The 21,095-nt window shown below is 45.6% G+C and overlaps 1 protein-coding gene across 28 annotated transcripts in view; it reads left to right on the top strand.

Moving 5' to 3' along the window:
• The window catches only part of DNM1 (dynamin 1), a 104,650-nt gene extending 84,014 nt beyond the window's left edge, over positions 1 to 20,636 (top strand). For 3 of the 28 annotated variants that reach the window (XM_037879381.2, XM_027819709.3, XM_037879380.2), the window contains 7 exons: positions 921 to 1,030; positions 1,806 to 1,917; positions 3,449 to 3,460; positions 7,920 to 8,090; positions 8,365 to 8,606; positions 8,956 to 9,174; positions 18,574 to 20,636. In XM_037879381.2, the coding sequence (XP_037735309.1) occupies positions 921 to 1,030; positions 1,806 to 1,917; positions 3,449 to 3,460; positions 7,920 to 8,090; positions 8,365 to 8,606; positions 8,956 to 9,174; positions 18,574 to 18,646 (939 nt within the window). In that variant the 3' untranslated portion in view covers positions 18,647 to 20,636. Of the gene's footprint in view, positions 1 to 920; positions 1,035 to 1,805; positions 1,918 to 3,448; positions 3,461 to 7,919; positions 8,091 to 8,364; positions 8,607 to 8,955; positions 9,175 to 13,014; positions 13,052 to 15,165; positions 15,817 to 18,573 lie in introns of those variants that run through there. The other 25 variants (XM_037879397.2, XM_027819711.3, XM_037879387.2 and 22 more) reach the window with 20 other exon arrangements.
• Positions 20,637 to 21,095: the final 459 nt, after the last annotated feature.

Below are 21,095 nucleotides of genomic sequence, written 5' to 3'. Positions count from 1 at the left end.
CTGTCTGACTCTTTGAAGGAACGAGGGAGTCAGGCAGTGAAGTCCCTCTTGCTGACCGATTGCTTTATGAGATGCAGGAGTTGAATTTTGGGGGCTAGACTGTGAGGAATCCCTTGCTGACTGACTTCTTGAGGGGATGGGGAACTGGGCTGTGAGTGAGGGCCCATTTGCTGGGTGACTGTTTTATAGGATGGGGAAATCAGGCTGTGAGGGTCCTGTTACTGACTGACATCTTAGGGAAATGGGGGGAATCAGGGTGTGAGGGCCTCATTGCCGACTGACTTGTTCAGGGAATGGAGGAAGTGGGATGTGAGAGTCCCACTGCTGACTGGCTTCTTGAGAGGGTGGGGGAATTGAGCTATGAGGGCCCCATTACTGACTGGCTCCCTGAGGGCGTGGGAGATTTTGTCTGTGAGGACTCATTTGCTGACTGACTGGTTTATGGGATAGAGGAATCAGGTTGTGAGGGATCCGTTGCTGAGTGACTTCTTGAGAGCATGGAAGAATTGTGCTGTGAGGTGCCCAGTTGCTGAATGACACTTGGAGGGTTTGTGGGAATTGGGCTTTGAGTATCCTGTTGATGACTGACTTCTTGAGACGATGATAGAGCTGGACTGTTAGGGACTCCTTGCTGACTGACTTCTGAAAAGGATGGGGGAGTTGGGCTGTGAGGGCCCCATTGCTGAATAACTGCTAGAAGGGATAGGGCAGTCAAGTTGTGGGGACTGGATTGTGAGAGCCCCCTTACTGGCGGACTCCTGGAAGAGTTAGGGAAATTGAACAGTAAGGGCCCCATTGCTGGTTGACTTCTTGAGGGAATAGGGGAGTGAGGCTCTGAGGATCCCACAGCTGACTGACTCCTTCACCAGATGAGGATTTGGTCAGTGGAAGTGAGTGACTAGTTGCTGATCTTCTTTCAGGAGAAGGAGAAGAAGTACATGCTGCCAGTGGATAACCTGAAGCTGCGGGATGTTGAGAAGGGCTTCATGTCCAGCAAGCATATCTTTGCTCTCTTCAACACTGAACAGAGGTGCTGTCTTTTCCCCAGAGCATGCTGAGCTCTTTCCTAGACGTAACCTAAATCACATCTCTAACTTCAGCCCTATACAGTATTTTGGGGACACCCTGGAATGGGATAGCAGGTTACAGAGGAGAGGGAATAGTGAGATGGGGCCTCTCAGGAATGTTGTCCTGATAGGATGGACATCTCCTTAGAGGACAGTCATTAGGAAGAAACTCTTTTTAAAAGGAAACACTCTGGGATCCTTCCCTAAGCTCTTATAATCAGGCCACTTACTTTCTTTGCTGCAGTGCATTGGTGCCATGTGATCCCAGCTTTCAACTAGCCAAGCTGCCTATCCCCAGGGATCTCTGCCAGGGCCAGACAGCAACTATTTGAACCCCTCTTGTTTCTTTCAGTTGGATAATAAAGTTAGTCCCAAGAATTCATGAGCCCAGAGAATCGGGTGAAGAAATGCATGATTGAATGTGTTTGGAAAGGCAATCTTCTCTCACCACCACCACCCCAAGTGTGGTCTCTTCAGGGCAGGGTTGGGGTCTGCTGGGGGATTAGAGTGAGGAAAGCTAGGGTTAATAATGGAGAGTTAATTCCCCCTCTCATCTTTTCATAGGAAGCTCTAGTGCAGGGGAGGCATGAAGCTGTTAGCAGGCCGTGAGAGGATAGTCTACTTTGTTACTGATGTGCAGACACACTAAGGATAGTAAAACATTGGCAGAGATGGAGACGTGGTTGCTTTGTCGTGTGTGGAGGGTTGAAGTAACTTGTCTTATGTCTCACTTCTTAGGAACGTTTACAAAGACTATCGGCAGCTGGAGCTGGCCTGTGAGACCCAGGAGGAGGTGGACAGCTGGAAGGCTTCCTTCCTGCGTGCAGGAGTGTACCCAGAGCGTGTTGGGGTAGGTTGAGGGCTTGGCCATCAGCAATAACAGGGGATGAGAAAGGGTGGCATACAAGTGTCTTAGGAGCAACCACTGAACTATCACCCCTTGAGTTAAACAGGATGCTATTGTGAGGGCCTTATCTCTATCACCTCCTGTTGTGGGGTAGAGTTGGAAGGCAGCTGAACCTCTTGCTCTCAGCCTCCTCTGATACGTGGTACTTCTTCCCGTGGTGAGGATGCACAGGGTATAACCATCAGCAACTTTCAAGTGGGGGATAAAGGGTGGACCTCAAAGATAAGCCCTTCTGGCTTCTATCCTCCCTATGGGTTGTAAATCTAGATACATGAGATTTCTCAGTCAGATTGGGGAAGTAGCTCAGGTCTCTAGTGATAAACTCTGCTCAGGAGGGATGAGGAGCAAGGTGAATGTAACAATCACACCTTGCTGAAGGCATTTCCATAGCCCTTGGGACTTGTACTTCAGCACAAGGAAGAAGGGAATGGCCAATAAAACAATAATTTTAAACTGTTTAACAACCTCACTCCTAGATGACAAGAGACTCCCAAACAGAGGCATAATGTTGGCCAGTTTTGTTACTCATCAGTACCTTTTCTCTATGGCCAAGTTTGGAGCTCCATCAGCTTTGCCAGAGCTGTGTTTTCCTGTCAGGACGGGGTTTTCATATATTTTGCTTGTTTGATATCTTATTCCCCTACAGTAGAAAGGTCCCTTGTCTTAAATATGTAGGATATGACCTACTGTGTTTCCTTGACATTTTCCTGCAGCCCTTTAATGACTGGTGTTGTGTTCTCTCAAGAAATTACCCTTAAAGCAGCAGTATTATTACATACCATACTGTACACTCCTGAGAGTTAAAGAGACATCCCTGAAACTTTTCAGTCTCTGACGGTGGGAAAAGTCATTATACTTGCCTATTAGAGCAGTGAAAATTACTTACCTGTCATTTTTTTCAGACAGTTGTGTTTCTGGTAGAGGTTCATCCACCTTCTCTGCTAGACTTGAAGATGATTGTTTTGTCTTAATTACTTTTTATCCTATAACCATTTGGTGGGAAAGGAACTGAGGGCTAAGGGGACATTGGGCCATATCCAAAGCCATTGAAGTTAATGGAAGGACGTCCAATGACTTCACCTATTGTTGAGGCAATGGGAAGATTTGGAATTTTTTGTGCTGCTATGGGGCTGTTGTGATCCCTGTCCAACACTTAGGCACAACTTAGGAGAGAGTAACAGGAGCAGCCATTGCAGATAAGTAACTTTCCCATGACATCCATCTTTAATGTGCCATTTTCCTTTGCAGAGGTTCCATTTTGATCATTTCAATGTAGTTAATAACCCGCTCAGCCTCTGTGGCCCAGGGTGACTTAGTCCCTTTAACCTGTGTTTTTGATTGGGTTTGGTCTTATTTCCATTCAATGCTATAGTAGATGCTTTTCCTGCCTCTCAGACCAACTAAAATCTGTTTTTTATTTTTGTCACTTTTTTGTTTTTGTTTTTGTTTTTTTGTGCTCAAACTGACCTGCCAGGACAAGGACAAAGTAAGTGACACCTCTTCTGCCTGTACTGCCCCTTGGGGGCTCTTATCAGCTCGTTCTGATTTGCTTGATTTTGTTTTTCAATTTCTTTCTCCTTTTTTCCCCCGTTTGTTATCATCTCCTGGGAGGCAATCATTTGTTCTCCCTCTGTCTTTGCACCTCCTGTCAGATCATCTGCTGTTTGTTTCTGTTCTTGGCTTGGGTTTTCCTTTTCTCTTTTTATTCCCCCTCTTTGGTATTTGATTTCTGAGTCTCATCAGAACTTTATTTTTGGCATTTTATCCTCTTTTTTTGAGTCGTCATGTCTGATTTCCAGCTCCCTAACCCCATGTTTCTCAGACAGTGAAGCCTTCCATCCCTTTGAGGATACATATGATCCTTCCAGCTGAAGCTCAAACAAAAAACCCTGAGGGGAAACAGAGACAAAATAAAGGAACGTTTCCCCTTTCTTGCTGAATTGTTTCCCCCAAATTGGAGACAATACTGTGCTTCACTTCATGTCCTAAACTGCTGCAAGTGTATCAAAATGGGACAGTGTGAGTGAGCGAAATTTAAAAATAAGATGAGTAACATTTTAAATAGCACATTGAAACACACACAGCAAAATCTTTCATGCTTTGAAATTAATTCCAAGTGGATGAGTCTTGGCAGGTGTGCTATTGTGTTGTTGTGCATTATTGGTTACCAAATTTAATTCTAGAGATAGCTGTATGCTGTATTTCAGTTATGGGTGCAAGGATTTTTTTCTTTCTTTCTTTCTTGGATTCCAAAGTGATTTAATTTGGAGAAAGAGGTTCCTGTGTTTAAGGCACAGGACTTGGAGTTAGAAGACGTGTGGTTTTTTTTTCTGAGCTGTTGCACTGACTCGTTATATGACCTTTAGAACACAAGAACATAAGAATGGCCATACTGGGTCAGACCAAAGGTCCATCCAGCCCAGTAACCTGTCTGCCGACAGTGGCCAATGCCAGGTGCCCCAGAGGGAGTGAACCTAACAGGTAATGATCAAGGGATCTCTCTCCTGCCATCCATCTCCACTCTCTGACAAACAGAGGCTAGGGACACCATTCCTTTCCCATCCTGGCTAATAGCCATTAATGGACTTAACCTCCATGAATGTATCTAGTTCTGTTTTAAACCCTGTTTTAGTCCCAGCCTTCACAACCTCCTCAGGCAAGGAGTTCCACAGGTTGACTGTGCGCTGTGTGAAGAAGAACTTCCTTTTATTTGTTTTAAACCTGCTGCCAATTAATTTCATTTGGTGGCCCCTAGTTCTTATATTATGGGAACAAGTAAATAACTTTTCCTTATTCACTTTCTCCACACCACGCATGATTTTATATACCTCTATCATATCTCCCCTTAGTGTCCTCTTTTCCAAGCTGAAAAGTCCGAGCCTCTTTAATCTCTCCTCATATGGGACCTGTTCCAAACCCCTAATCATTTTAGTTGCCCTTCTCTGAACCTTTTCTAATGCCAGTATATCTTTTTTGAGATGGGGAGACCGCATCTGTACGCAGTATTCAAGATTTAGGTGTGCCATGGATTTATATAAGGGCAATAAGATATTCTCCATCTTATTCTCTATCCCTTTCTTAATGTTTCCTAACATCCTGTTTGCTTTTTCGACTGCCGATGCACAGTGTGTGGACGTCTTCAGAGAACTATCCACGATGACTCCAAGATCTCTTTCCTGATTAGTTGTAGCTAAATTAGCCCCCATCATATTGTATGTATAGTTAGGGTAATTTTTTGCAATGTGCATTACTTTACATTTATCCACATTAAATTTCATTTGCCATTTTGTTGCCCGATCACTTAGTTTTGTGAGATCTTTTTGAAGTTCTTCACAGTCTGCTTTGGTCTTGACTATCTTGAGCAGTTTAGTATCATCTGCAAACTTTGCCACGTCACTGTTTACCCCTTTCTCCAGATCATTTATGAATAAGTTGAATAGAATTGGTCCTAGGACTGACCCTTGGGGAACACCACTAGTTACCCCTCTCCATTCTGAAAATTTACCATTTATTTCTGCCTTTTGTTCCCTGTCTTTTAACCAGTTCTCAATCCATGAAAGGATCTTCCCTCTTATCCCATGACAACTTAATTTATGTAAGAGTCTTTGGTGACCTTGTCAAAGGCTTTCTGGAAATCTAAGTACACAATGTCCACTGGCTCCCCCTTGTCCACATGTTTGTTGACCCTCCCCCCCGCCAAGAACTCTGATAGATTAGTAAGACATGATTTCCCTATACAGCAACCATGTTGACTTTTGCCCAACAATTTATGTTCTTCTATGTGTCTGACAATTTTATTCTTTACTATTGTTTCAACTAATTTGCCCGGTACAGACGTTAGACTTACTGCTCTGTAATTGCCGGGATCACCTCTAGAGCCCTTTTTAAATATTGGCGTTACATTAGCTATCTTCCAGTTATCGGGTGCAGAAGCTGATTTAAAGGACAGGTTACAAACAAAATACTTTATCTCTATGGGCCTTAGTTTCCCCACCTGTATAATGGGAATGGGGCTCTCTTATTTCACAGAGAGGTTGTGAGGATTAATTAATGTTTGTTGATCCTTAGAGCTGAATTGAGCTCAGGCATGGAACATTTTAGCCCAAATGGAGAATTTTTCTGAAAGTTATAAACATGTGAAAACAGGAGGTTATAGTGAATATCCCAACAGAACTTCAACTATTGAATAATATAGAGCTCAATCCTGTAGACCCAGGTCTTGATTCTCCATTGCCCTGCACGTTTTATAGTCATTTACATGATTGCAAAGTGAATGTGAAGTGGGTGCAAAATGCTACCAAATCTGAGTGGTCTCACAGGACATTCACAGTATCTACACCAGGTGCAGAGCAACAAAAACTGAACCCCTTTGGCACATGTGAGTATTCTCACTGAAGTCAATGGAACTACTTATGTGATTAGGGACTGCTGACATCACCAAGAGTTGCAAGATTAGGTTCGAAGTTCCTAAAGCATTTTGGGAGCCTCAAACATTAAAGCCACTATAGATGTGTAAGGTATTAATGTTAAAAATATTAATACCAATTGTTATAATACATGGACTATTCACTGTATGGAATCTTGAGGGAAATGACTTGACAAGGAGAATGAAGAACTTGCATTACCCTCTTGATTAATAAATCCCATTCCAAATACATCAATTTTTAAAACGTTTCCCACCTTGGAGATCCTGTCCCAATCAAGGGAGGCCTGATTGTTTCTTGTGCTGTCACATGTGAGTACTCCACCTATTGTAATTCAGGGACTGGGCCAATAGGGTCTAACGCCTGAAGGCAGAGACTTGGCATAGCACCCAGTCTGAGCAGGGTGTTCACTCACATTTTCATCAGGGGTCATTTCTTCCTCCCCGCAAGCCAGCTACCCTCTTCCTTTTCTCCTTCTTCATATCAGCTGCAAATGGTGCCCTCACATAGCAACTGCAAGACTGAGCACACTTTTCTTGAAACTATCACTGTTCCTATAACCACCGTTAGCACCCAGAAACTGCAGTGATGAGCACGTTAGGTACCTGTATGGATAGATAGACACTAAGTGGTGCTAAAGAGCTGTATAAATTGCATCCTCACTCCCCAGTCCTGCATATGAGGACTATTTGAGAGTCAGCCTGAGCTGGCTGATAGAACAGAATCTAACACTTCTCCCAAAGGTTGCTACCCTAGTCACTGTGCATCAGTCCACTTAGGTATTCTGAGACATAATATGTAAGCATGAATGCATACAGATGTGCACACACATATGCATACACACACACACACACACACGTATGCAATTATATTATGTTTGCAGTACATTTTATATTCACCTACTCTTACATACACACTGGTGCGTTTATGTTCACTCACCCTGCACAAACACTGGTATGTTGGTGTTCATTCCTCTCCACACACATTAATGCATTGGAGATCACTTTGTGCACACGTACTGGTGCATTTGTGCATACCTAGCCCTGCAGAAATGCGGGTGCATTTGAGTTCAGCAACACCTACACACAGACTGATGCATTTGTGTTCATGCCCTTGCACACATACTGGGTACACTTTTCTTCACATGCATGGTAGCTGGTGACAACAATTTAAGGAGGGCAGCATGCTACTTAAGACCAGCTTGTGAGTAAACTTTCTCTGCATTACTCCAATAACCAACTATAGGGCACTAAAGTAGGACAAAATGATACTAACATGGAACTCACATTCATGGCCCTTCCTCTAAATTGAGCTGGGGAAGGGTTACTTGGTTATACAAGCTGAGTACTGTATTGATAATTACAGATCAGAAGAAAAGTCAAGTTGTATCCTATGTTGCTGCATGAAGTTCCCCCATGTCTCCCTCGCTGTCTCACATTTGCTTTTGGCCCCTATGGTATATTAAATAATTGATTTGTCTCTTTCCAACTGCTGCTTCTCCCTTTTTCCCTCCCTCTGTAGGCAAATGATACAGAGGAAAATGGATCTGACAGTTTCATGCACTCCATGGACCCCCAACTGGAGAGACAAGTGGAAACAATCAGGAACCTGGTGGACTCCTACATGGGAATTGTCAACAAAACCATCCGAGACCTCATGCCTAAGACCATCATGCATCTCATGATAAACAATGTACATATCGCCCTGCTAAGCCCATTGGGGACTGTGGGAGAACTAGAAAGATAAGAGAAGAAAGAGAGAAAGACATGGAGAGAAGGAAAAAAGAGGAAAGAGAGAGAAATATGGGTGGACTAGCAGGATAGAAGTGAAAGAGAGAGAAGGGGAGGAGAGAATGGGAGACAGAGTCTAAATGAGATGGGGAAAGAGAGGGGGGCTTTGCAGGAAAGATTATTCAGATGGAGGCTTTGATGGCTGTGATTTCCTCTTTCTTCTGCTCTGGTTACAGACAAAGGATTTTATCCACTCGGAATTGCTGGCAAACCTGTACTCCTGTGGAGACCAAAACACCCTCATGGAAGAGTCAGCAGAGCAGGCCCAGCGGCGTGATGAGATGCTGCGCATGTACCATGCCCTGAAAGAGGCACTCAACATCATCGGGGATATTAATACCACCACCATCAGCACCCCTATGCCCCCACCGGTGGACGACTCCTGGCTGCAGGTGCAGAACATACCATCTGGACGCAGGTACCAGAGGCTCAGGGGCAGTGCCCCACGGACCTGCCTGATGCCTCTTTAGGGGCTAGAATATGAAGGCTAATGGGTGCTGAAGATTCTGGGGTATTGGAAGTTAACATGAGGGTTGCTGAGGCCTTAAAAATTATATAGAAGCTTTTAGGGCCTTGTGTAGGTGAATTAGGCTGCCAGACCCTTGAAGGTTATATGGTGGTTGGAGGAGTCTTGAAGGCAAACAGAAGGACTGAAGGGATATGGAAGGTGACTGGGGGGTGGAAGGGGGCTGAAGGCACTGCGGGGTTTGGAGGGCTACTGTATGTGCCTGTTGCTGCAGTTGAACTTCTCTTTGGTTGTATGGTAGGTCTCCCACGTCCAGCCCTACACCACAGAGGAGAGCTCCCGCTGTTCCACCAGCCAGGCCTGGATCTCGAGGTCCAGCTCCTGGACCTCCTCCTGCTGGTGGACCCACCCTGGGTGGTGCTCCTCCTGTGCCCTCCAGGCCAGGTGCCTCCCCTGATCCTTTTGGGCCCCCACCTCAAGTTCCGTCTCGGCCAAACCGTGCTCCTCCTGGTGTCCCCAGGTAAGTCCTGAGACACTCGTGCAGAGGGAGAGATCAGGGTTTCAGGTGGCAGCTTTGGTAATTCCTCCTTCCTCTCAGCTTACAGAGCAGTCATGGACCATTTGGGATGGGTGAAGCCTTTCTCTGTGTGTTTGAATCAATTCTGCAATTGGGAACATTTGTTCCTTTATTTGTCTTACTAGTGCTGAAATTTTGTTTTATCAGGGGAGACAGTGAGAAGGCAGATGTCTGAAACAGGGGGACATCCTTTTCCCTGCAAAAAAAGTGCATTTAGGGCTTGGGAGTGACCTTGGGTCAGAGAACATTGCTCATGATAATCCCAAACAAAGCAGCAATGCTGGTACCTGTGCGCACAAGTGGGAAACAAAAGTGCTGGGAGTGAGATGGGACACGGGGTGGGCGGGGGAATGTGTTTCATGGAAATAAGAACCATGTTAGGGGAGCCCCAGTGTGTGAGCTCTTTCTACTCCCCTGATACAGGAGGTTTCAAGGAGAGGAAGAGGGGGACTTCAACCAAGATATGTGGATGCTTTTCATACCCAGCATGGCTGCTGCTTCTGGTACCAGTGGCCAGCTGAGTAGAAGTATAGTATGAGAACAAGTGGTTGGGAGGTGGGTTTCCCTTGTGAGCATGCTTATCACCCCCACAATTAACTCCAAGTGCCAAGTGCACTTTCCAAGCTAGAGAGCCCGCAACTTCACATTCCCAAAAGGAAGCTCTGTAGGATTGGGTCCTCCCCCAGGTATAGTCACGCTGTGAATACTTCTGACACTCTGGAATGAGCCACAAGTGCATTGGTAAGGAAACTTTAGGAAGAAGATGGGCTGGAACCAAGGTCATTTCAGTGTTGGATCCTTGATCTCAGCTGAAGGAACGGAAAGAAATGGAATGGTAAAATGAATAATAACCAGGAACTTCCCATCTGTGGGTGTAAGGAAGTCCCTCTCCTGTGATAAAGCCCCATTTCCAATGGGTGCTGATCGTGCATGTCAGAGGCTGCCTGGGCATCTTCTGTTGCAACACCTTGTTTCTGATGGGTGTTCATAGTGTATGTTAAAGCTTCCCAGCCCCCTCTCCTGTGATAACACCTTGTCTCTGATGGGTGGTGATGGTATATGTTAGTGGCTGCCTGGTCCTTCTCCTGTGATAATGCCTTGACTCTCTGGGTGCTGCTTGTTCAGAGAGAGAGAGAGTTCTTTGCAAGGTTCTGTATCCAGCCCAGGACAGGAACAGGAATGGATGAGTCCGAAGAGGATGCAGATCAGTTTTTATTGATTCTTTAGTGTGAAAATGGTGTTACCTTCTCAATGTCTCTGCCCTGGCCCTTCCTCTGCCCCTTGATGCTGCTCCCACAGGGACCCGGCTACATGCGCCTTGCTGCCCCCTCCTAGGGGCTTGCAGTACCATTGGTCGTGCCTGTGGATATCTGCATGCTTCACTTGTGTAGTTTTGGCTCTTGCTTCTTGTGCTGCTCCCTCCCCACAGGACACTCCTTTTCTATTCATTTTTTGGTGTGTTTCCTACATTTCTCTCTCTTTCTCCATCTCCCTTTCACACCTTATGCTTCATTTCCTCACTCATGAAAAATATTCTATATACCCTGGCTATCCTGGTAGGAGCCCCCAAACAGCCTGAAATGAGCTGAGCTCCTGCCTCTAAGGAGATTCTTTACCCTTCTGCACCAGCCGACTATGCTACCCCTACCCCATTTGTAAAAGGCTTTTATGGATGATTCCCGCTAAGCGGAGCGGAGAGGTTCTGAACAAAACAACAACATTGGACTAGAGAAAGGAGACTTGAAATGTCTAACTAAACAGGTCACTCTCCCTTTCCCTAGGGTGGGGAATGGTTCAGTGCTGACTCATTGCCATGGTTTGGATGGCAATGGGATGGTTCCAAAGCATGTAGTGAAGCAATGCTCACTCACGCTCTCACTCTCAATCTCTCTCCCCCACTCCTCCATACTTCCAGCTGTTCATAGACTCCTCCCGTGGCCTTATACGCTGTTTGCCATTCGGGTTTCTCCATTCACCAGGGAACTCAGTCGGCAACCTTTTTCCCTCTTCTGTATATAGAATAAGAAAGTTCCCCACTGGCACCTGAGCTTGGGGTCTTTCTGCCATGGGTAAACGGATACCATCTCCATTGTTGCTTTTCTTTTAATACCCATCTTTCCGTCACTGGATGGATTACACTGGATGCCATATGAGTATGAAGTGGAACTTGTTATCTTTACAGCATGAGTGGGCCTTGTGGGAGTTGGTACAGTGAGAAAATGGGATCTGACATGTATGTTTGGGTGTATTTGTACATGTGTATATGTGCTTGCATGGATGTGTGTGCATATGTCTTCTCTATGTTGGAGTGTTCTCTGCCCCATACACCCACAGACATATACAGATACTCACTCATACATATGCTGTCACACACAAATACCTCACAGACCATTTTCTTGAACAGGCAGTCTTCAAAGAAGCAGGATCCTTTCCCTTCGATTATATCCCTGGGCAGGTAGCTTCAGCAGCTGGTTCTTCAGTCTCCTGCATAGGTCCATACTCACCAGCTACATGTACCCTTGGGAACTATTTTTCTGAGTACTGTACATTAGAAAAAACTCATAAGCCTCTGCCCATGCAATGAAGGCCATGTGCTCTGAGCATCTATGATCTGTGCACAAAAATTCTCATTGTGGAAAATGGGTCTTGTCAAACAAACATGATTTCATTTTTTGTTGAGATAAGTTTGGTTGATAAAGATAACTTGCATAGATGTAATATACTTAGATATTTGTAAGACATTTGGCTTATGCAGCATGATATTTTGATTATAAAACTAGCACTGTACGATATCAATAAAGCACATGCTAGATGGATTAAGAACTGAGTAATGGACAGATTTCAAAAAGTTGTTGTCAAGGAGAATGATTGTCAAATAGAGGTGCCTTTCTAGAAGATGTGCATTAGTCAGACAGAAGTTATTGGGATCAATACAGAGGTAACTGGATAAAATTCTATGGCCTGAGTTATATAGGAGGTCAGACTAGATGATCTAATGCTCTTTTCTGGCTTTAAAATCTATTAAGCTATGTCCTTGTTTCCGCCTCTCCTGGCTGGTACTCAAGATCCAGAACTCCACTTTAGCCCTTCCTGATTTCCACTTCTCATGGCCTTTGTTTCTTTTGATTAAATGTGTTAAACTAGTTAGTGTTGCAAGATCACTAGAAAGTCTGGCTCTCCAGGGAAATATGGCATGACATCCAGCCAGCCCAATCCTGAGACCTGTGCCTGCTGGCATGTTCGTTTAAGCACATGTGAGTGTACTTTAATGCACATGGACACTTGTGTCAGTATGTGAGCATGTGCCGACGTGCCTTGAGTCTGAGTGTGGATCCAGCTTTGTATGTATAAGAGCCTATTTGTATTCCCACGTGAATATGCTATTGAGTGTGTGAATGCAGCTGTGTGTGTGTGCGTACATCACAATGTACTTATGGGTTTGTATGTCTCTTTGTGTGCACATATGAGGGTCACATGCTCCTATATAGATGTGTGCACATCTGTATGTACATGTGTAGAAATGTGTGTATATCTATGCATGCACTCTTGTTTAGGTGTGTATGTTTAATTCTGTTGGCATGTATGCATCTGTATGGACAGGTGTGTCCGTAAGCGTGTGATGTGCATTTTCCTCTGTAGGTGTGGCTGTGAATGTGTAGAGTGTGCTCCTGTAAACAGACTGTCTGTTTAGTCTCTGTATGTGTGTTTCACCTTCCTGACTGTCTGTGTGGCCTCTGCTTTGAACTGTCTGAACTGCCATGTTGATTTCGTGTTGTCTTTCAGAATCACTATCAGTGACCCCTGAGGACTGGCAGCCACGGTATGTTCTGCACTCTCTCCCTGCGATGCATGAGTCAGTGTGTCTCCCCTCCTCCATTCCCATCACTCTGCTGCTCCCCTCTCCTACCTGATACTTTACTTGTACCAGATCCCCTTGTCCAAACAACCATTTCTCTGCCAGGGTCCCATGAAGGGAGGAGTCTTAACAGAACGCTGGACAATAGGACAGAAGCAGCTGCTTGGAGCTGCAGGAGGAGGGAAGGCTGGGAGAAGCCTCAGGAACTGTTTAAAAAAAAAAAAAAAAGGGAGAATTATCAGAGAAGAAAACCTCACCCTTGAGTGTATGGGTTCAGAGTGAGGGGAGAGAGAGAGAGAGAGAGAGAGGAGGGATCATGGGAGATGGGGTGGGAGCCATGTCTCTCAACTTGTTTAATCCTGCACTGACAGGGAGATAGACTGAATGAACTCTAGGTCTTTTCCATTTCTCTGTCTGCTCTAATGGCCTCTCCTGAGACCATGATGGGGAGCTGTGGATTGAGACTCTTGTTTTACATTCAGCATGTCTGCACAAAGTAGTCCCTGCATCGCCATGTAGTGCCCATGGAAGGGAGGGCAAGGTTCTGGGGCATTACCATCAGTGACTTCTGTCCTCTCAAATATGCAGTAACCCTGCCCTTAAATGCTCCCCCATTCATCCCTGTTTCATCTGATCCCAGTTAGAGATAAACGTCCTTTTTCCTCTTGATCCCCTAGCCTAGATGTTCTCCTGTTTTGCCATCCAAATTTCCCCTCTCTTTTCCCATTTTCCTTCCCATGCGGAAGGGGGTGTATGCCACAATCCATGTCCCACCTTCACCACTGTGCTCCAGGGCCTCTGTCTGTCTTTCTTTCTCTCTTTTGCTCTCTCCCTGCACTTTGCAGCAGCGTGTTTGCTGAACACCAGACTAGCAAGATGGCCCAGTAGTAGGTATATAGTGTACGGTGCTGGCCTTACACTCAGGGGCTGAACTTTCCATCTGAGTAAATACTAACGGGGGAGGATGTACCTTGAAGAAGGATGTGGACCTGAATTGAATATACCTGTCCTTCCTGAGATTCACTGGCCCTTACTGATGGGAGAGAGGGAGAGAGGGTAGAGTGGAGCAGCTTTGGGACACTATGGGGTGAGATAGATATGTGTGGTGAGGCCCATTTTTGTCCTTATGTGCATTATTTTTCTACATGATGGGCCTGATTCTGAGAGGTGTTGAGCAACTGCAGCTCCTATTGAATTCACTGGGCCTGATCATGCAAGGCACAGAGCACCTGCCTTGAGGTGCTGAGCACTTTCAGCTACCACTGAAGTCAAAGGGAATTGCAGGTGCTCACTGCCTTTCCGGGTCAAGCCCTCAGAGTTCACGATCAGCTCGTGTCTCATAGTGAATGGTGACTGTGTTACTGCTGCATGTAGCTGGGCAGAGGGCTGGAACACGCTGCAACACAGAGAACCAACACAGTGACTGTTCAGGGGTAAATGTTTTGCTTCAAGAGCTTCATCTCTTATCCTCAGCCCTCCTCACTGATGACTCAGCACAGGTGCCAGAGCAGCTAACAGCTTCCCCCAGTCACTGCCTGTTCCAGACATCTTTGGAAGCCCTAATAGAAATGTTCATCCTGCAGTTGGTCTCGGATAGGAGGGTTGAGTGTTGTCTGTGCTTTGTTCTGGGACTCGCTGTTACGAGGCTTTCTCTGCCCTTGGTCTGGTTTATAAAGAGCACCAAGGAAATCAGAGCTAATGTAGGATGGTGGTGTTGGGGGGTAACCCTCTTGATCCTGACTATAGATAGCAACTTTTTGCAGCTCAGGAGAATAAATCCAAGTGTTTCATCTCTCAGCCTGATTTTTGTGATGTCCTCTCATGTCCTAGAAATGATAAGGGTCTTGGCTTGAATAGGGTTTGAAAGGCAAAGTGCAAAGCAAACAAAATAATTGTTTGATTTATGCCCCCTCTTGCTCATTTTAGGGCTAAATTCTGCTCCCATTGTAGTCAGTGGAAATTTTGTCAGTGGATACCAAGGGAGCAGAATTTAGTGGTGTATAATGACATGCTCATGAAGGTCTCTGCTGTTCCTAACCCCCAGCCTCCAGCACCTGACTTCTCTCTTGTCCCTGCAGACATTGGCAATGGGCAGAGGCCCTTGTTGGGAGGCAGTTTTCAGCCTCTGAAGATGTCAGCATCCAGATCCTTTAAATGTCTCACCAAAGTTCTCTAGAAAAGAGGAGCGAAGTCAAGATCTGCAAAAAAGTAAAACAAAACAAGCAGAGAGCAAGAGCCCAACCCTCCATGAGGCCATCTTTGTATATCGTACACAATCAGCAAAGAACACAAGCATATTTATTATTTGTGCTTTGCCACTCACCTTTCAATTCTGTGTAGTCTATTAGGGTGGTATGGCCCATCTGTGCCAGAGTGTCTTGCATCATTTGCTCTCCAATTATTTAGTCCCTCTTTTCTGCCTATTTCTGGTAAGAACAGCAAGAGAATCTAAGCGTATGAAATGCAAATTGACCTCTGAGCTTTTGAAAAGATGCTTTTTAGCATACAGGTGGCACAGTGCAATAGCACCTAGCTAAGGATTTGCTCCGGATCCCATTCAAGTCAATGGGAGTCTTTCCATTGACTTCAGTGGCCTCTGAGTAAGGCCCTAGGTAAGCAACTATAGCAAATAACACACAGGTCTTCAGTGCATCAAGAAGGCCAGTACCCAGGGGTGAAAGTAAGTCGAGTGACTTACTGGTACGCTGGGGCCAGCTCTGGCCCCTGGAAGGGGCGGGGCCTAGGGTGGAAGGGGCGGGGCTGAGGGGGTCAGCGCCAACCCCAGCCCACCCTGTAAGGTAAGTGCCCCCCCGCTTTCTCTTTCTCCTCCTCCTCCCCCCACCAGGGTAGCAGCAGCAGCCCGGGGCTCGGGGGGCTATTTAAAGGGCCCAGGGCTCCCCTGCTTCTACTGCCCCGGTCCTTTAAATAGCCCCCAGAGCCCTGGGGTAGCGGGGGCTCCGGCGGCTATTTAAAGGACCAGGGCAGCAGAGGCAGCTGGAGCCCCGGCCCTTTAAATAGCCCCTGGAGCCCCCGCTACCCCAGGGCTCTGGGGGCTATTTAAGGGGCCTGTGGCTCCCCTGCTTCTACCGCCCTGGTCCTTTAAATAGCACCCGGAGTAGCGGCGGTGGGGCTCTGGCGGCTATTTAAAGGGCTGGGGCGGTAGAAGCAGGGAAGCCCCTGGCCCTTTAACTAGCCACTGGAGCCCTGCAGCCGCTACCCCAGGGCTCCAGCAGCGGGGCTCTGGAGGCAATTTACAGGGCCTGGGGTTCCAGCCACTGCTGGGAGCCCTAGGCCCTTTAAATTGCCCCCTGGGGAAGCCAGGCTGCCCCAGTACGGTGCACCGGCTCTTGCCAGTACGCCGTACCGGGGCGTACCGGCTTACTTTCACCTCTGCCAGTACCCCATTCCATCACCTCCCCAAGGGATGGCCCTTCTGTGACTCAGTTTCCTCCTCTGTATACAGTTATCAGTTTAACTGCCTTGCACTGGTATTGAATTATTCTCAGGTTAACTCAGTCCCATCATTTATATTGCTTTACTTGAAGAGCAACTTGTGCATGACAGCCTGGGAAGTCGTGGCTTCTCTTGCATTATAGATGGATTTGCGGAGTCAAACAAAAACCACAATGTTCAGCAGTTTCTTTAAAAAAGCTTCAAGTGGTACAGTAAGCCTGATCTACACCTAAAAATTAGATCAACCTACATTGCCCAGGGCAGTGAAAAATGTCAAGCCCTGAGAGATGGTTAGGTCAACCTAACCCCCACTGTAGACAAAGCTATGTTGACGGAAGAATTCTTCTTAGCTGCCACCTCTTAGTGGGGTGGATTATTTACATGGATAGAAAACCCCCTTCCATTGATGTAGGAAGCATCTACCTTATAGCAGCACAGCTGCAGTGCCTTAGGAATGCTGCTGCGCAGCCCCTGTAGTGTAGTTGTGGCCAAACATTGCCCCAGGCAGGAAACAAAGGGTCAAATTTAGCCCTGCTGTAGGTGGTTGTAATGCCCTTGGCTTCACTGGCGATGTGTCTCTTTACACCAGGGCTGAATTTGGCCTTCTGTCTGTTAATTAGGAATGAAAGTTTCTGGTTCTACTTACTGCTTGTTTAAACTGTAGAAATTCACACCTATATAACTACATCAGTGTAGCCGAATATACACTTACTGCAGTCTGCTCCTGTGCAAAACAGGGCTTGTAACAATTTAGAGCGTCCAAAAAAACTCCGTACAGAGAGGGCCTTAGTTTCAGTAGCCAGTTTCTGTTTCTTAAACAGATCACAGGGAATCCAGATTCACATCAATGTAACACTATCAGGGTGCAAATTCAACAAAATCTCCTTGTGTGTGTTACCAATACAAACACTGACTATTAAAACATACAGAATATCATCATTCTCATTTATTTTCAACCACATCCCATTCGTTTGCTCTTTGCATTTCATTCATCTTGGACAATGAAACTAGTCTTGCTAAGTGCGGATCAGTTTCATTTTCCAGATCTCATGCACTAAAAGGATGCTGTTGGGTTTGGGTTGCAGACATTGCAGGGGGCAGTGTTTTAGATGAAAATATACAAACAGTTTTCATTCAGAGAGAAAAGGCTATCCATTTCTAACCACATTTAGACTATGCGCAATTTTCCTTCTTTCCTTGAAGCCTATATTTTCAAGCTGATGTCCTCTTCATTTAGCCAGATGAGAGAAAGTGACTGTGGCCCCTACAGCAAGCCAGTCCTGTAATGCTGAAGTTTGTGCCCTTCTACGTAGACCAAATTGCTGCCCATTCAACTTATTAAAACACTTGCAGTATAGAAATGCTGGAACAATATTAAGGAAATCAGGTCACAAATAGCAAGGTCCAAATACCCTTCATTAAAGTCAATGGGAGTCATGTTTGTTGGGTCTCATGACTATATGAACAAAAGGATCAAATTTAGTTTGGTAGCTAATCTCAAAGATGCTCTTAGCTGTTGATAACTGAATTCTACAGGCTGTCACCTGCCTTGGTGCAGGGGAAGGGTGCTTCTCCAAACCAGCCAGCAGCCTCTGTGACAGCGCCTCCCAGAGGGCACTGTCCACACTGTGTGATTGACGTTCACTTGCTTGGTATCGTAGCTTCACTGTTCTCGTGTCCATGCTTCTCGACTCTCATTCAGGTGCCAGTGCAGTCGCTGGCAATTAGCCTTTGTGCTTTGAGATTCCCAGCTGGAAGGTGATAATAGCTGTGCAGTTAATTCTTCCTCATTATTATTAGGGATCCACAGTGACCAGAGGAGCCAATGTTTAGCTGATTTTAAAATTGCAAGATTTCTCCATGGACTCCTGCTGATGCTGTGGGTAACCCTTTTCCCCAAACTGAGGTTCCCTTTCTTTGGTGCCTCCCACTGGCTCCAATGAGGTGGAGAAGCATGTGTGATTGTGACTGTGACTGCCATGCTAACCACGGTGTGTGTTCTCTTCTCGTTTTTGTTTTCTGCTTTTTCACAGCAGGAAGGGCCCTGCCTCACCTACTCGACCCACCATAATTCGACCAGCTGAACCGTCCCTCTTAGATTTATAACCCAAGGCCTGTAGACAGCTGGCGACGAGTGCCGTATCCGCGGCTTCCCCGCCCCACACCACCTTCCACAGGCACATTCACTCCTCTCATCCATCCCACCCCTTCACCTTCCACTGCCCTCTCCTGGTGTGTTGTAAAACGCAAGCTAGTGATTGAGCTCTTCTTCGTCTTCTCTTGTGCGTCCTGTATTGCTTTGTGAGCGTAGAGTAGTCCTCATTCAGTGACATGGGACCTGGAAGGACACAGGCTCCTTGCAGTGATCAGTTGCGGGGGCATCTGTAAGCCCAAATGGCAGCTGCCCAGCCAAGTGCTCCACCTGGTTGGTCTAGCCTGAACAATGTGTCCTGCCTGCATCGGCTAGCTGTAGTGTCTCAGCACTTCGAACTAATCTGTAGCTCTGTAGCTATTTTCTTATGTTGTATTTAAGAAGACAAAGTGCAACTCAGAATAATAATAAGTGATGCTGTACAATGTGTGACATTATTGGTAACAAAGGTGAAATGTCCAGTCTATGGGTTTGAATTAAGGTGCAAAAATTCATATATTGTTGGGAACAGTGCAATCAACCTCACTTCAAAGCGAGGCAGGGAGATCAAGACGGGGAGGAACTTTATTAAAAGGTGTAATTCTTCTAGAACGAAGTCTGAGATAGCACATACACACACCTCAGAGTGCACGGAGCAGATGGATCTACCTGCCCTCAGCTCTCCATAGTAGCTGAGGAAATACTGCTGATGGAGAGCCGCTGGCCTTTGCTAGCAGCTGTGTCACATCACTGCCTGCAATTGACTTCCCCGAAACTGAGGGGAATAGATACGATACTCCTTCCTTTGCAAACGGACAAGCAAAAGTTTTCAGGGAGTTCACTAAGTAATGTTTTATTGCAAATATCTCTGCTTCAAATAAGCACATTTCTTGTTCAGTGTTGTTTTGGATAGCATGGTGATTATGGTAACCTTTTCTTCTTGCATGCGGATGGTACGTGTTTGAGGAAACTTGTAACCACTGCAGACCACGACTCATCTTCTTAACAATTTGGGTCTTTTTGTTTTAATGTTGTATGTGTAAAAAAGAAAGAAAGAAAAGTGTTAAAAAGTGTATTTATCTTGTGCATCTCAGATGATGTGGCTCTGCTGAAGCCAAAAGGAGCATTCACCCTGCAGGCTTTGACCCAGCCCTGATTCAGATTTAAGTTCTCTTATTCCAGTATTGTTGGTTTTGATTTCTGTTGTGGATCCACTTTGCCTGAGGTTCTGATGCCAGTTCCTTTCTGTGTTTTAATTATTGTTTTAATGCTTTTTTCCCCCTCCCCCTTTCTCTTCCTTTTTCTTCTTTTTCTTTTGTGTCTTTCTTTAAATTCCAGCAGGCCAGGCAAGGCCAGTCCCTCCCGCCCAGAGAGTCCAAAACCACCATTTGAAATGTAGCCTTGCTCCCTCTGAGAATCTTTGCCTGCCTCTTAGCTGTTCTGTCCTGGAATGGTCTGACTCTCATCTCACACATGGCTTATTCTGTTGTAATTTGTGACATACACATATCAGATGTGACTCTAGTGAAACTGTTTTTTTCCTCCCAGTTACTTAAAGGAATTAAAACAAGTATATTGTAGTAATGAGAAACATATCCTATTATATAAATATCTATAAATATATATATATATATAAGATCAAAATATATATATGTCAGGTGTTTTAAGCCATTTGTGCTTCTATGTGGATTTTAGCAATTACTTACGTAGGAATATATATATTCCACACCCACAAACCCAACAAATTAACTGAATCCTGACATTTTGAGCTGATTGTTAAATTCTCTGCTGTGTACAGTTGCGCTATTGTATTGGCCCAGACTTGTGGGTGAACCATCTCAGTGCTGGTAGTAGCTGTGATGCAGTTTGTGATCTACCTGTCACTCTTGTTTATTGGTTGAAATAAACTATCATTTCTGTATAATGAAGGACTCCACAAGTAGAATAAAACTCTCTCTCTTTCTCTCTGGGCGTGAACAGGCTTTATGTTTAATTATAATGTAACCTTTCATCCCAAAGAGCTTTACAGGCGCGCACGCACACACACAGACACACACACACACACACACACCCCCCGCGGAGGAGGAGTGGCACCAAGCAACACAGAGTTAGACAGAAAGGAAATGTTGGTCAGGGACACTGAAGCAAATCCTCTTCACAAGAAAATAAAGCACCAGGCATTCATTTAATGCCCAGAAATGGAGAGTGTATGTTTTTAAGAACACCACACACTAAACTACCTGTTCTTAAAGTGGCCTATGCCTATTCCCACTTGTAAAATATAGTGGCCTGGCATTGAGCTGCAGAATTTTTCTAGTGAGCAGCATCTGTTGGGGCCAGTTGTCTCTTCCTCCCATGGAGGATTCTGAGGGCATAAAAGAGGGTGTCCCCCTAACTGCCTTTCAGTTCCTTTTTAACCACTGA

The sequence above is a fragment of the Chelonia mydas genome, chromosome 16 (genome assembly GCF_015237465.2).
Source record: "Chelonia mydas isolate rCheMyd1 chromosome 16, rCheMyd1.pri.v2, whole genome shotgun sequence".
NCBI classification, from domain to species: Eukaryota; Metazoa; Chordata; order Testudines; family Cheloniidae; genus Chelonia; species Chelonia mydas.
Note: the sequence above shows the minus strand (reverse complement) of the source record. Positions and strands in the feature narration are given on the sequence as shown.